The sequence below is a fragment of the Chiroxiphia lanceolata genome, chromosome 5 (assembly GCF_009829145.1).
Source record: "Chiroxiphia lanceolata isolate bChiLan1 chromosome 5, bChiLan1.pri, whole genome shotgun sequence".
Taxonomy (NCBI): Eukaryota; Metazoa; Chordata; class Aves; order Passeriformes; family Pipridae; genus Chiroxiphia; species Chiroxiphia lanceolata.
In genome coordinates this window covers 43,550,071-43,565,637 of record NC_045641.1, presented here as the reverse complement: position 1 = coordinate 43,565,637, position 15,567 = coordinate 43,550,071, and the positions used below count along the sequence as shown (strand labels likewise).

Below are 15,567 nucleotides of genomic sequence, written 5' to 3'. Positions count from 1 at the left end.
CTCTAGGTTACTATAATGATACTTTATCTTTTTAATCTGTGGGTTTTTTCTTGTTTTCCTAGAAAGTTTGTCTATGTTGTTTCATTTGTTTTGGTCTTAAATTGAAAGGTTGGATAGTGTATGAAGGTAAGGCTAGAGACCTGGTGGTTTTTACCTGTCACAGGGAACAGAAGGGGCTGAAATGTATCATGGTTTGTGTAAAAGCAAAGTCTGATCTCAGTCCTTCCCTCATGGAGGCTGAGGAACCTGCACAGGCAAATTCCATACTTGCCATAAATGTACACCATCATCCGCTTTTGCTGACAGCTTCAGTCAGCTGGCACAAAAAGCTTCACAACCTGAGGCAACTTTTGATTATCCATAGCTTAAATGCTTTAACATTCTGGAAATAAAGATCTGCAGCTTAAACTTGGCACAGGACTCTGTGGGAAACCAGTGAAACACAAGGAACAACAGAAGGCAAGGAAGTTCAGGCAGTGTAGCCAAGGAGACACCCAGGTGGATCACAGCTAGTTATCTGGTACTTTTCTGGCTGAGTCTCGCAAGCCTGTGTGAGTACATTACATTGCTGTTTCTAATTGGATTTAGGAGGGGAATGTAGTGCCAAAGCCAAGCTGGCACTTCTGAGACACCAGGGTATGTCACTTGGAGAAAATGTACTGCAGTGCTACTTGAGATCTCAGTATTTGGGCAGAGTCCAGTAGTGGGTTTGCTTGCAGTTTAAGTACTCAAATGAAATGGCTATGATTATGAACTTTCTCCTTTTATCTTGCTGTGGTCTGGTATAATTTTGTTCCTTATCAACCATTATCGCATTAGAGATGCAGATTTATCGAATACATTGTCAAGTGAATGACAAGCATTTAGTCAACTTTATTTTGTTGATAAAGAATATTGCAAAGTTTATTCCAGAGCTTTCTGTCACGACGGTTTATATCTTTCTATTCTTTGGTATCTGAAAATTTTACAAAAACTCAAACTAAGCAGGATCCTGTGCAAGTAATCTGATGGCTCGATACCAAATTTTCCATTATTACTTCAAAGATTCTAAAGATAGTTGCTTCCAGAAAAGATCAGTTAAGTGCATTTCCATGGATTCATGCCATGAAGATTATGTTATACAGTTATGAGTATGTCCTTGTGAAAGATAAAGAGTATTGTTGCATCTAGATTTCATATATGAAAAACCTTACTACAATCTCTAGTTACTTCACATTTGGCGATTGCTTACTTGGGGTTTCTTGTCTCCTTTCTTTTTTTTTTTTTTTGTTTTTTTTTTTACTAAATAGACTTGGATTATCACTTGCTTTTGTCTTCAACTACTCCTACTTAATCCTCTTGCCAAAGCCCAGAGTTCCTGCGGGAATCCAGTCACAGATGATGTGAATGACATTGCAAAATTGGTAAGTAGCTTTTATTTTAAATTATTCTTTATGTTAAACAATCAGTGTCTAATGACACATATTTCTAAGTGAAGTTAGTAAATCTATATTAGAACCGGTGGCATATTAAAAGAAAAACTAATCCATCAACATCTGTCACTTGAACAAAACCTTTTTTGCGAAGATTGGAGGGTAGTTTCAGTGTTCATTGAGGACATGACCTTGACCAAGACGGAGTGTATGTACATATGTGGTTTCCTGACTCCAAACTTCAATAAAAATTGTCAACAGCCTTAATTTCATCAAACATTCTTTCAGATCAGATTGTTTCCCAGGCAGATGAAAGATGATTGTCTGTGTGCTACTGATTTGTGTGGAGCAGACTGGTGGCAAACTAGTTGAATTGAACCAAAAGTCTTTACTTCATGTGTATGAGACTAGTGCCATATGTAAAACTAGTGTGATGTTAGACAACATTGTAGCAATCAAGACAATAATGATTGAACAGCTTTTGCAGCCTTTAGGTGTGAGTGGGTTACACTCGTTAAATGTTTCTCTACTTACTGTACCCAGAAGTTTAAGTCTAAAGGACTCGCAGCTTCATATAAGAACTGAATTCATTTAAGCAGATTTTAACTACTTAATTGACTGCTACATTAACCTGAAAAACTACATCTTCTTTTGATGTCAGTTGGTATTTAACTCCACTGAAGTCAGCAATTATGCTAACTTGCAGTAGTGTGGGATATAATACCAAAGTTTTTAAGAAGTAACACACACCGAACACTTAAAAAGCATATCTTTATCTACATATGGAATCTAGCTGAAAATTTTTGTTTCATTGTGGGAAGAGTTGCAACACCAGTGTTATTATTATCAAACACCTAAATTGGAGTCCCTAGCATTTGTTGCCAGCGCAGTGTTCTTAACTCTTCTTTGAACATTTTTATACATATTGGCACATAGCGTAAATCTCTAGGGATACTCTATAGTCTTACTCGAATGCTTACTTAGTGCTTCAAATTAGTCTTTTTAGGCAGAATTTTGAAGTACTGGCATATTTATTCCAGATAATATTTCATCTGTTGGAAGAGTATTAAGTTTTGTAAATCTGTTGAAAGCATGCAAGAACAAAAGAATTCCTGTGAGAGCTGGTGAAATTGTGCAGTGCAGGGTTATCAATAACTTTTTGTCACTTAAGTGTCCTCAGAACAAGTGCTCTAACTTTCCCTTTAGTACAATTTAAACTTAAGAGTGTATAAATACAGGTTACAAAAAATTTGCATGTAGCTTGGACAACCTTTGCTTTTGAACAAGCTTTGCTCTTGAGATAAATTCTAAAGGAAACCTAATCTTGTAAAAATTAGGTTAGTCTTTAATTTGACTGTGTTTTTTCAAATCGTCTTCCTACGTCATCTTCTGGAGTCCAGCAGCTGCACTGCCTGTACATATCCCCACAGCATTATTATTTCATACCCCTACCCTCCACATATCCTCTTAGTTCTCCACATACCCTCTTAGTTCTCCACATGCCCTCTTAGCTCTCCACATGCAGCATGGTGACTAGTTCCCTCCCATGCCCCCGAGGCATGGAGCCTACCAGTGCTTGCTGGATTTATAGCCCCTTTTGCTTGGGCTGCTGGCTGGGCAGAAAGGACTTTGTGTGGTGATTGTTATGGTGTATGTGCTGCATATCCTGCAAGAAAACCATTGCCAACTGTCCAGGTTACACTGTGCTTCTGCTGCCAACCCTGAGCAGAGTGGGGTAGGGCTGAGCTCCTCCAGATGCTCCTCCATGAGGATGCTGTATGGTCCTTCTCGTGACTTAGACCCATACCTTTCAGATCTTCCTACCAAATGCAAAATTTGGATGAAGTTAACTAGCAAGTTCAAAGATATTTTGAATTGGAGAAAGAACAGAGAGATACAGGAAATACAAAGCCCAGACACATGGATTGTCTTTGTTTTGAGTTTCTTGAGTTGTTAGAGAAGGTTTTGAGGAAAGTCTGTCTCCCTCTTTTGTCTGTATTAATATTTGCAGAAACAATTTCAATAAAGCCACTTGAGAATTGAAAAGATAAGGTGAAAATAAGTTTAGTACCTTCAGTTTTGTATAAGAACTCTTTGTTTCACTTAATGTGACTGTAGTAGGTATTGGTCATTTTCTTTTGAAATTCTACACCATGACAACTTGACACTGAGAATGAAATGAAAAAAATATATAATAAGTTTTAAAATACTTTTAAAACAAAATATCATTAGCTGACAGTGTAAATACAAGAAGGGAGAAGTACACAGAGAATACTGAATGATCACATCATTTTGCAGCAAGTACAATATTTTATGCTATATGTACTATTTCCTTAGTACATATAATAGGGACTCTAACATTATATTGCTTAAAAACATGGTTCAGGAGACCCTACAACTCATGTAAATTGCAATAAAAGTTTTGCACCACTTCTGCTTTTCGAAACACAATATACTCATTGAATTAAGGAATGACATTCTGATGACGTGTATCTTCAAAATTAGATATTGCACCCATATGTGGTTGGGTTCTTTATTAGAATCCTAGAATCATTAAGGTTGGAAAAGACCTCTTAAGATAAGTCCAACCTTCAACTAAACACCACCAAGCCAACTAAACTGTAGCACTAAGTGTGGTGTCCAGATGTTTCTTGAACACTTCCAGGAATGGCAACTCCACCACTTCACTGGGCAGCTCATTCCAATGCCTAACCACCCTTTCAGTGAAATAATTCCTCCTTATGTCTAACCTGAACCTCCCCTTGTGCAACTTGAGGCCATTTCCTCTTGTTCTGGGAGTTGTCTGGGAGAAGAGTCTGACCTCCATCTTGCTACAACCTCTTTTCAAATAATTGTAGAGAGTGATAAGGTTTCTCCTGAGCCTCCTTTTCTCCAGGCTAAACAACCTCTCAGACACCTCTCATATGACTTACTCTCTAGAGCCTTCACGAGCTTCATTGCCCTTTTCTGGACACGCTCTGGCACATCAATGTCTTCCTTGAAGTGAGGAGCCCAGAACTGGATGCAACACTCAAGGTGTGGCCTCACCAATGCCAAGTACAGGGGGACAATCACTGCTGGCAACACTATTGCTGATACAAGCCAGGATGCCATTGGCCTTCTTGGCCACCTAGGCACACTGGTGTCTCATGTTCAGCTGGCTCTCAACTAGCACCATCAGGTCCTTTTTCTCCAGGCAACTTTCCAGCCACTCTTCCCCCAACCTGTAGCTCTACGTGGGGTTGTTGCGACCCAAGCGCAGGACCTGGCAATTTGCTTTATTGAACCTCATGCAGTTGGTATCGGCCCATTAATCCAGCCTGTCCAGATCGCTCTGCAGAGCCTTTCTACCCTCCAGCAGATCATCCTGCCGACCCGACCACATAGTGTCGTCTGTGAACTGAGAATGTCTTTGATCCCCTTGACCAAATCATCAATAAAGATACTAAACAGGGCTGATCCCCAGTGACTGGCTGCCAACTGGATGTGACACCATTCACCACCACTCTCTGGTCCTGGCCATCCAACCAGTTTTCACCGCAACAAAGAGTGCCATGACCTACCAGCTTCCCCAGAATAATGCTGTGGGAGATAGTATCAAAGGCTTTACTGAAGTCCATGTAGACTAGATTCACAGACTTTCCCTCTGACTGGAGATCCTATTGGCCTTTGAAAGTCTTATTTCTTTGCTGATCCAAAGAACCTGTGCTAGTACAACATAGTGTCTTTAAAAAATATCCTCCTCTTTCACACTGAGAACAAGTTGTAGCGCAGAGGATTTCAGAGAAGGTTATGTGTAAAATTATTGCTCATAATTTATTGTGATGTTATCCACAAACTCCATCACACTTGCCAGCAGTGATACAATAGTTGTTTCTAAATGCTTTATTCTCAGACAGACTGTCATGTTCTTTAAACCTTTTTGTCCACAGTCATGAGTACAGTCCCATATCTGTGTGCAGTGAACTATCTGTTTGGCAGCAGTGTGCAAATTGCATCATTTAGCTTAGGATATTGGCTTCTCTTCCTTCTGTCTCATCACAAATTCTTAGATATCAGCCTAGATTCAGTTTGGTCTGAATTCTCCACTAAGGTAGATTATGATTTCTTTGTGTCTCCAGAATATTAGTGTTCCCTGGACCTTTTCTCTTGATACTTCATAGACCCTTCTGAGTTCACTTTTTAAACCTTCATTGTTTTTCCTGTCACAATAGGAAAAATGTGGGGTTTTTTGTAGCTCTCTGTCCATATAAGTACATTTTTCTTCCAAATTCTTGGTGGATAAAAATCCAGTCCATGAAAAGTCTTTTCTATCTTTGACTTCCGTAATTTTACCCTTCTATCTGTTAACCTGCTGCTCTGACCCTTTATCTTCTTATTTCCTTCAAGCTGTTCTTCCCTTTTTTTTTTCAGTCTCAGTGGCAAGCTTCTTGGGTTTATCTTCAAAGGTACTATTAACACTACCTGTGTTGTTGTAACACATGTTCAGTTTGCCCTCTCGTACCAGCTTCTCATCATATCCGTGGTATCTGTTACACTGTGGCCGTAGGAAAGATGCTCCTTGATGTACTCCAGGCAGATTCTCGTGTTTTTCCTATCTTTGCTAAAATTCTTTGCAGCATGAATCCATGTCCCTCATTTCTCTTATTCCTGCTATGTTTTTCCCTATTCCTACTGCAGCGTACCTGCAGTTTTCAAAACAGTGCCACAATTCCCTACAACCTGGCCTTCCTTTATTTGGTACTGGGCTTCTTCCAAGTACTGTAAACCCCCGTCATTGCTTTTAGAAAGTCCTCAGCATGGCTGTGACTGTGTTCTGCTCAGCTGTATTGTATTATAGGGATATGAGAAGTACATGCCTCAGTCAAGATGCCCTGTGAATATAGACCAGGGATGTCTACTAAGCCTAAGCTATCGGAGAATAAATAAGGCATGCTGTGCAGTGCCTGAAAATGTGGGTCATTTGCCTAATCAACTTTGTGTTGAGTAATAAATTGAGGACAGATGTGTGGCGTAACTTGTTTTCAGTGGTCTTAATCTGGATTTTCACTAGCATCATCCTAGACTTACACCAGAAGATAGAATCATAAAGAAGGAGCAAATTCAATAACAATAAGGTTTACCAAACCAGACTGGTATCTGTTCTTAAAAAAGTGACTTGTATTTTCTGTAAGATTAAATTTATTAACATCTATGTAATATAATTCTGTCATATGAAGAATATGCCCTAAGTAAAATGATTTTAAGAAGCAAAGAACAACTGAACAATCATTTTTGTTTTTTAATAGTGAGAACTTTTAAAGAGCGCAATTTCATACCTATACAGAATGAAAGTATTTAGAGACTATTCATTCTGCATTACTAATCACTTGAACTCCTGCTTCTTTTTTAATGAAGATGTCTGGAGGGAAACACATTACTTGATGAACAAATGTTCTGTATTATAAAACTGTAATTGCAGCACCTGTCAATAAAGCTTGTCCCCATTGTTCTTTTCAGCACAGTAAGTCAGGAGAAAGCTGCATCGCTGTAATTGTGACTTAAATTTTGCATAAGAATTAGGAATCTGTTGTATATATATTTGTTAAATATTAATATCAAACCTACATATAAATAGAATTGTCACTGAGCTCTGCAGTATGTATAGAATATATCTAGATATTTTGATTTTGTCCATCAACTAAATCTAAGATACCTCTTCTTTCATGATTTACTTCTCTAAAGCAATTTTCTACTTTTGAATGTTGGAAGCCCAAATAACAGTCAGCATTTACTGACCAGGTTGCTTGTTTGAGACATGCTGTTTCAAATACTTTGCTTTCACATTACATCTTTGCTGTAAATATGTACTTTACACTCTCTGCAACATTTGATATTTATTTTAAAATGGATCTAACTCTCATGCATGAAGGGGTTGTAAAAAATTATCCAGTGTTGTTATCTTGCAAATAACCTGCCAGTGTGACTGTAAGAAGTGTGAACGGAAATCATTAGCATGTTGTCTTAAGCCAAATGATGAAGATTTTATTAACTGTTTCATTAACAAATGAGATGGAGTAGATTGCAGAGATGATAGAAGCAGAGAGAGTGGAAGCTACTGCAGGAAAAGAAAAGCCTGGGATGCAGTAAGGAAGACAGAGAAGTGCAAAGAGCTGGAGAGGCACTTTTGACAAGGGCATTTAGGGATAGAACAAGGGGGAGTGGCTCTAAAATGAAAGAGAGACAGGTTAGATTAGATATAAGGAAGAAATTATTTATTGTGAGGGTCGTGAGGCACAGGAACAGGTTACCTGGAGTAGTTATGGATGTTCCATCTCTGGCAGTGTCAAGGCCAGGTTGGATGGGGCTCTGAGCAACCTGGTCTAATGAAATTGTCCTTGTCCATGGCAGAGGGGTTGGAACTAAATGATCTTTAAGGTCTCTTCCAACCCGAACCATTCTCAGATTCCATGAAAAGAATAAGAAAAGGGAAACAAGTAGAGAGAAATGGGAGGTAGAAAGGATATTCAAAAGCATAGTATGTTTTTTCCCATCATATGCCTCAGAGTAAAAAAAGAAAACACTGGCAATGGGAAATGGTAACTTTTATTTACTTCCTTTATCTTTGAAATATGTATAAAAAAATAATGACATATATGCTTGTCTATTTATAATTTTCAGAACAGTCACAATAAAGAGAAGTTGCCAGAACAGTAGCCCTCATTTCAAAGCATGTGACTGCAGAGATAGGTCATCTCTCTTAATTCTGCTGTTGCGATGAAAGAGTAGTTTATGGAACCCAAATCACTTTTGTATCCTTTTTTCTTTTCCCCATCTATGTGATTGTAAGCATATTTTTAAAGCATATTTGAGTTATGCAATGTTAACAGTGCTGTATTAAATATTCAGATGTCTCTATGTCAAAAGTAATCTTACATTCCTGAGTTTGAGATTTCGTTACAGCTGGGAATATAGCACTTAGTGTTGGTTTTATATGTATTTGAAGACATAAGTGTGGATTCTCTGCTCTTCACCTTTTCTCAGAGCCTAATAGGATTTCTACAATCACACATACACACTAAATCAGATAAAGATATTGTGACATTTTAACTGCAATGCAGAATTCCTTTAGTTCTATGCATTCCTTTCCAAGGTTATCTGTTGATGTTCTCTATAATCATCAAAAGTGTTACTTCTGTTTAAACCTAGGTAAGTCATGCAGGCAGGTGTTTTATGGCCCCCAGAATTAGTCACTGTACTTAAGGAGTTGAGTAGAGAAACTAATAGAAAAGCCATTCAAGGATGCAGGGAGTTTCAGGGGACAGTCGTTTTCCAACCACCCTTGCTCCAGCAGGTCAGAACCCCCTCATCATCTGCTCCTTGTGGAAGCCTCAGCAGCCAGGCACCTTGCACTGAGTGGCTATGCAGACTGCTTTCATTCCTTTCAGGAGTATTTCAGCAGCTCACTAATGATGGCTAGCGTTCAACGAAATGTCAAGATTCATTTCAGGAAAGCAAGAGAGTACAAAATGCGCAGATTTAGTACAGACATATCCTTCACTCTTGCATCAGGGGCTTTATCCTATTTTCTGCGTATGAGTTAGGAAGTCCAAGAGAGACACAAGTATAACTCTCTCACTTTGACTGAGATCCATCATTTACCAGCAGAGTACCTGATGTGGAGTTTAGTCGATAAAACTAACAAGTTCCACCTTGAGGCAGGGCATATATTTTGTCTTTGACATGCTCTCCCCAGTGATTTTCAGTTTTAGTAGTAAATTTAAAAATATCTTTCCTGATTCACAGTCTGTCAAGGAAAAAAATGTCTGAGGCTGAGCTGTATTCTCCAGCTTTGATTGAGAAGTTGAGCTCTTGGGCAGTTCAATTTTTTTAACTATGCATGGAAAGTGTTTCGCAGGCTTTCATGCCATGAAAGTAGATTGTATACATAATGCATATCAATTCTTGTAGTGTTCATTGATATGGAACAAATTTAATCTTCCAGTGACCTTTCTTACAGAGCAGTGGTTTTGCTGATATTGCTAAGTATGGAATCCCTCTAGAGTGAGTATGGGAAACTTCACACATAGAGTAGCATCTTCACTATCTATGCTGCTTGAAGCGCTGCTAATCCTACCTCTCTAGGCACGCAAAGGAAGCTAGAAAAAAAACTGGATTACCCATTAGTATGTCATGATGCCATATTTTTAGAAAAAGGAAAAATAGACAAAAAATTTGGATGAGGATTTAGAATAAATCAGATGCTCTAAAGAGAGAACAAATATTTTTCAATATTTATAGCGTTTTGAATGAACTCCTCAAAATTTCAGGTAAATAGAAATACAGAAAATTTAATGACACTTCTGGAATTGATGCTTTGGGAATCTGTAGGTATAAAAAAAAAAAAAAAGAAAAAACTTATATCTGGAAAGAATTTTACCAGGATCATTTGTAGAACAACTGCTTTTTTTAAAGATGTAGGAGAAAGATAAGTGAGACTGAACTGAAAGGCTGTGACTTAGCCCAGATAAATAAAAAAAAAAAATACTTGGAATTCACTTGTGTTTGACTGTGCATAAGTATTGTCCTTGATCATTTCTGGAACCATAATATTTTGAAATAGCTGTTTTAATTTTTATTTATTTGAAACTAAATTTTAATTAACAAATCAGACATTATATTTTGTCAAAAAAAATATTACCTAAAAACTGCACAGGGGAAAAAAAAGATCCCCGTGTTGGTTGCTATAGCAGCAAAATCAAAACCATCACCATAACAGAATGATCTTTAACCTGAAGTAAAAATGCTTTTGCACCAGAGGATCTATGTCTGTGCGTATTGTTTTTGAGTAAATGGATTTCAAACAAGGATGAGAAACATTAATTGAATCTTTCACTGATACAAAAGAAAATAGATTTACTCTATCATTAAGCATCACATTATTGGTAAACTTTTTGAAAAAATACTTCAGAAGACTGTGGCAGTCCAGTGACTGTTGGACTGTTCATTTCCCAACTCTTCACATTCCCCAGATGTTCAACCGTGTCTCACAGTAGTGTTGGATCCCATCTGTGGCAGATTGGTTTGTATAATTCAACAAGAACCCTTCTTCCACTCCTTGTCTTTGCTGCACCACACTCCATGCTCTCCCACATCTGCAAAACCACACTCAGCTAAAGTGTGGAAGTTCTCCTTTGCCCCAGGACATTGCTATGACATAATTATTTTGCTCATCACTAGTAGGAGGAACAACTTCAAAGTTAAAGTTGTGAACAAGTGTTTTTCTGACCTGGTGTATAACTAACCACAAGGCAAGTAAGTATTTCTTTAGGTTCAGATGCATATTGAAGTTGGAAATTATTTGAAGGAAAAAGGGTTAGATACCTCTGTGTCCTCTACTGTCTACAGCGGTTGGAGTTATGTAGAAATTGTCAGGTAAACACTTCAAGACATGCCATTAAAAGATGAAAATGCAGCAGAGTTTCTCTAGTAATGAATAACTTCAGATCACTACTCCTCAATACATTGTTGACTTTAATTCTGCTGGGAAGTGGTAGCATTGAACATGATCAGATCAGAGCTGGGTATATTACGGTGGAGAGTGGTTCACTTGTGAACAAATAAGGGTAAATAGTGGTTCCACAGGAAACCGAATATGAAAGTAACCTTTTTTACCTGCACCTTTACTGGAGGCAAACCTTTAACTTCACCTGCACCTGGCAAATTACTGAAAATTTTTGTTGAATATTTGATAGCTTTTGTTGAATATGGTAGTGGAAATTGTGTTGTTTTGTGTAGTCAGTAATAACATTTTTATTATCTTTTTATTGTAGGTTGGAAATCTCCCAAATGATTATATGATAACCCTTAAATATGTCCCAAAGATGGATAGTCTGGTATGTACAACCACTTCAAGTTAATTCCAACAAAATAGCCCACTGGAAGCAGTGGTGGCTGTAACATTTTGTGCCTAGTCCCATGGCTTAGTAAGTTACAGTTAAATGTTGGCTATTTAATTTTTCATATGCTTCCCAAGTATTTATTAAAAAAAAATGTAGAGAGATTCCCATAGTCCCTTAAAATCTTTTAAATTACAGGAATCTTAGAAAAATGTTTCTTCATATTAAATTTTTTAACCTTTTTTTCTGGAAAAAGTAAACTACAGTATTATTTCATTGTGTCAGTTGAAAATTAATTTTTCTTACCAATAATTTCCTGCGTAGGTTCTCTCTAATTGTACTACACAATGGCCTTCTTGTTTCAGCCAGTGGAAGTGCCATTAAAGCACAACAAATAGTGAGTAGCCAGTAAGGAGAACCCTAAATTCAGCAAAAGGTAGCGTCAGTAAATAAACAACACATTAGGGTTTCAAACCTGCTTTGTATTATTCTTTCTGTATAATCCCATATTTAATACATAGTGATACTATTAAATAAGCATCATCTATATACTTTAAAATTCTATAACATTTTCTACTAAAATCATATCATCTTCTTGCTTAATCTACTAAGTATTTTTTGGTTTTCCTCAATTTAACAAAAAAATCATTTTAGAATGCTGTACTGTAAATACTCACTTGGTTGTTGCATACACTGCAAGAAAAAGGAGAAAAAGAAACAAGGTGAAAATACAAGTTGTGCTGAATGCTATATTGTTTTAAGGAAAGGAAAAAAGTAAGAAAAGGATGATTTTGTCAGTAAACTTAACAATATTGTGCCTGTCTTAAGAATTAATCATTGTACATACATCAGTACCTGAAAATCATTTGCTAGATATAAGAAGCTGGTTTTGTGTCCTTACAAGTTTTTCATTAGGAAAGTCCAGTTCCTGTGTGATAAACATCTAAAAATGCACCCTATCCTACAACGTTGTAGCAAATCTAGCAATATTCCATATTGACAGTGGAGAATGATGCCAGAAGCAATATTCAGTCCTGAATAACAAGAATATGGGAGGAGGAAAAGGAGGCTGAGGGATAGTGGAGGGCCCTGAGTTGTGAGGATATGAAGGGTTATGCCAGATGTAGAATTGTTAAGAGTTTTGTTGGAAGCTCGAGGCTTTTACTAAAACTTAGAGTTTAAAGAATAAAGTTCAAACTTTATTCTTTAGAGAGAAAAACTCTTTAAAACAAAAGCTATGGAAGTCAGGTACTAGATCCTATATAAATAAAACTAATGGAAAAATTTCCATTTCTTATAATGGCCCATATTCAGAGAAAAAGGAAGTAAGACTGGCTGCCACCATCCCCTGGCTGCTGTGCTTTTCGAAATTCAATGATTTTGGTGCCTGATGTGATGAGATTCACATCTGTGGAGGGCAGCCATAGCCTGAGTGCTGTTCCCCCAGCTTCCAGAATGAGCACAGTAGCTGTTGGGCTGGATTGAGGCTGCTCCCTCCGCTGCGCTCCTGGAGAGGTTGTCACTGAAGAAGGCCAGGCAGCCTGCTCGAGCGATGAGTCCTGGCTGTTCTCACTGTCTAATTCTTGCCTCTCTCTGTTGTTCAGTTTTGACTGCCAATATGCAGATTCTTTTCTGTAGTTTAAATGCCATGTCATCTTGATGCGTCATATCCAGAAACTTAGATCCAGTTTACATTTATGACGAGCAGCCAAGAAATAAATAGGAAGAAGTTCAGAGCTGAGATTTCCATGTTCCCTTGACTGGTATGCCACTTTCAGTCATCATAATGGGAGATGCGGCTCTTGGGCTCTTGGCCACATGCCTTTGCAGGAGTATTCACATCCCACTTTGCCAAATTTCTCTCTGGGAATTTCAGGTTGTGTTATGCATACCACAGCAAAGGCTGGCTGAATAAGTAGGCTTTGCTTTGAGTTCTGCAAGGTTCCTGCAAGCTGGGAAACCCACAGCTTTGCCTTAAATAAATGCCCTTCTTTTTGTCTCTGAAGGGATTGAAATGGTGCTCTGCAATTTTTTTTCAATAGATTTCAATCTTCTGTGCATGCATAAAGTGGATAGTGTACCCGAAGTAGCAAGTCTCAAATATAGATGACTAGAGGTAGAAAGGCAGGGTAAACACAAAGCAGACGGGAATCCAGTGTAGTGCATGTAACAGGAACAGACTGACCAATCCATTAATGAGAAGGGTTGTTGCATTATGCATGAGCTCAAGGTAACTGAGCGGCTTTAAAAGTAGTCTTCCGTAGAATGAACTGTGTAGTCTAACCTGCAGGTTAAAAGGCAAAGATGACAGCAGCAGAGGCTGAATTCAGAAGATGATATAAACTTCAAACTGTTACATAGGTGAAGAAAGTAAAAGCTAACTGAGGGCTACCTGGAAGTAAAAGAGAAGTCAGGTTTGCAATTTCCCTAAAATGTAAATCTTGGTCAAAGTTTACACAAAAAACTGAGAGTTAAACCTCCATTTCTCCTAGCAAACAACATCAAATTTTTCAATTTGAGCAGTTTCATACTTGTTTTGGTAGGTATTGAGGTAGCAAGTGATTGCACAGCTTGATATTAGTGAAAAGAAAACTTAAGAGCTCTCATGAAATACAGCTTTGTAGGTGAGAACAGTTCAGAGGAGACGCCCACACACATGCTAAACCGCGGGAGCAACAAAATAGACTCCCTGCTGGAATTGCCAAATGCTTACTAGGAGAAGCAACAAGCTTCTAGTTCCTGCCAGAGGAGAATGCTCACCCTCAAAACCTCAGAGGAAAAGGGTTTCCAGTTCAGAGAAGCACAGTTCTGTGTCAGTGTTCCTACACCAAAGCAGAAGAAAAAAAATGCAGTCTCTCTTGTGGTGGCAGTGGGACGTTCCACAACATATGCTGCTTGAACGGAATATGTTTCAACAAGCTTTCTCTGATTTATTTGCTTCTATCTCTCCCCTCACCTTGTTATGCTTGAAGGAAAAAAGGGAAGCTGAATCAGGCCAGATGCCATCCATTCCACTTTTTGTTTCGTTCTTAAAGAAAAAGTAATTGACATAATTACAGAAGGTGGTATCACTGATTTTCCACTTGTTATCATTTTGTGAGAGTCATACACAGAAGTGGAAAGTCAAATGGAGCTGAACAATGTATTTACATTTAGTTCTCTAAGCCTGAAAGCCTAATAGTCTGATTATTCTTCAAAAACATGAAGTGTATTTTTTCTTGTCAAAAACATTTACACATCAAAGCAGCACAACACCTGTGGATAATTTTTTTTTTTAATAAAGATTCTGTATGAGGGTTTATTAAAGAAATTGAGTAAAATGAGATTAAGCCTAGAAGTGTATACATCACCAAACATTTGCTATGCATTGCAGGAGATGGATTCGGTGGATGATGCCCATGCGCTGGGCAGCAGTTGGAAACTGGTTTAGTGATACTGAGAGTACTTAGGTTTTGTTGGGCCAAGATTTTTGTATCTGGAAGGCTTTAATGATCCTAAGACATTTTCAACAATGGAAAAATAACTTCACATATGGAATAAATTCCCATAACGTTTACCAGTAAAAATTCAGCATTTATTGGGAAGGGATTTCCAGATAAGAGTTGCAGTGTGACTAGTGCATTACCTGTATTTTTGCTGATCATATTGACTTAGGGTTTTTCCAGGGTTGGGCCACTGTTTTATCTATTTGTTATGTAAATCTAAGTAAAAGAAGTTAATGACTCCCTCTAAGACAGCAAGATGAATTACAAGATTTCAGTCATGTGAACAGCTGTACAAACTTTTTCTGCAAACTAATTGCATAGGTGTCAGTGAAAGGATTTGAACTCTATTCCAGTGGCACATACAGCAACAGGCTGCACAGAATGCTTTTGTCATTGAAAACCTTTTGTCAGAGAAAAAAAGATCTAGAAACTGTTTAGATCTAGAAACTGTTCCCAGTAATGGCATTTAGTGAAAAAGCTGAAGAGAAGAAATTAACTAAGCTAACTAGTTTAAAGGTGCATGAAAGCACACAAGGATTTCATGCAAAATATTTTTGGAAACCTTCCCCAGAAGAAATTTAAATCAAGGATCTTTGGGGGTTAACTGAGTCATATAAGGTAACAATAATAAAATGAAAACTGATACTGGTTTAAAAAATTGTTAAAGCAGTAGGTGTTTGAATAAAATAAATAGGTTAATGAAACCATGGATTAGGGGTTCATAGTAACATGTCCCAAGGCTCAAATTCTTAACAGACTGACATTCGGCATTCATTAAGAATTTTAATGAAG

At 37.7% G+C, this 15,567-nt stretch overlaps 1 protein-coding gene across 2 annotated transcripts in view; it reads left to right on the top strand.

The window, feature by feature from the left end:
* KITLG (KIT ligand) overlaps positions 1-15,567 on the top strand; it is a 57,293-nt gene that overhangs the window by 23,983 nt on the left and 17,743 nt on the right. For both annotated transcript variants that reach the window (XM_032689323.1, XM_032689322.1), the window contains exons 2-3: positions 1,290-1,403; positions 11,225-11,287. In XM_032689323.1, coding sequence (XP_032545214.1) covers positions 1,290-1,403; positions 11,225-11,287 — 177 coding nt within the window. The remainder of the gene's footprint in view (positions 1-1,289; positions 1,404-11,224; positions 11,288-15,567) is intronic.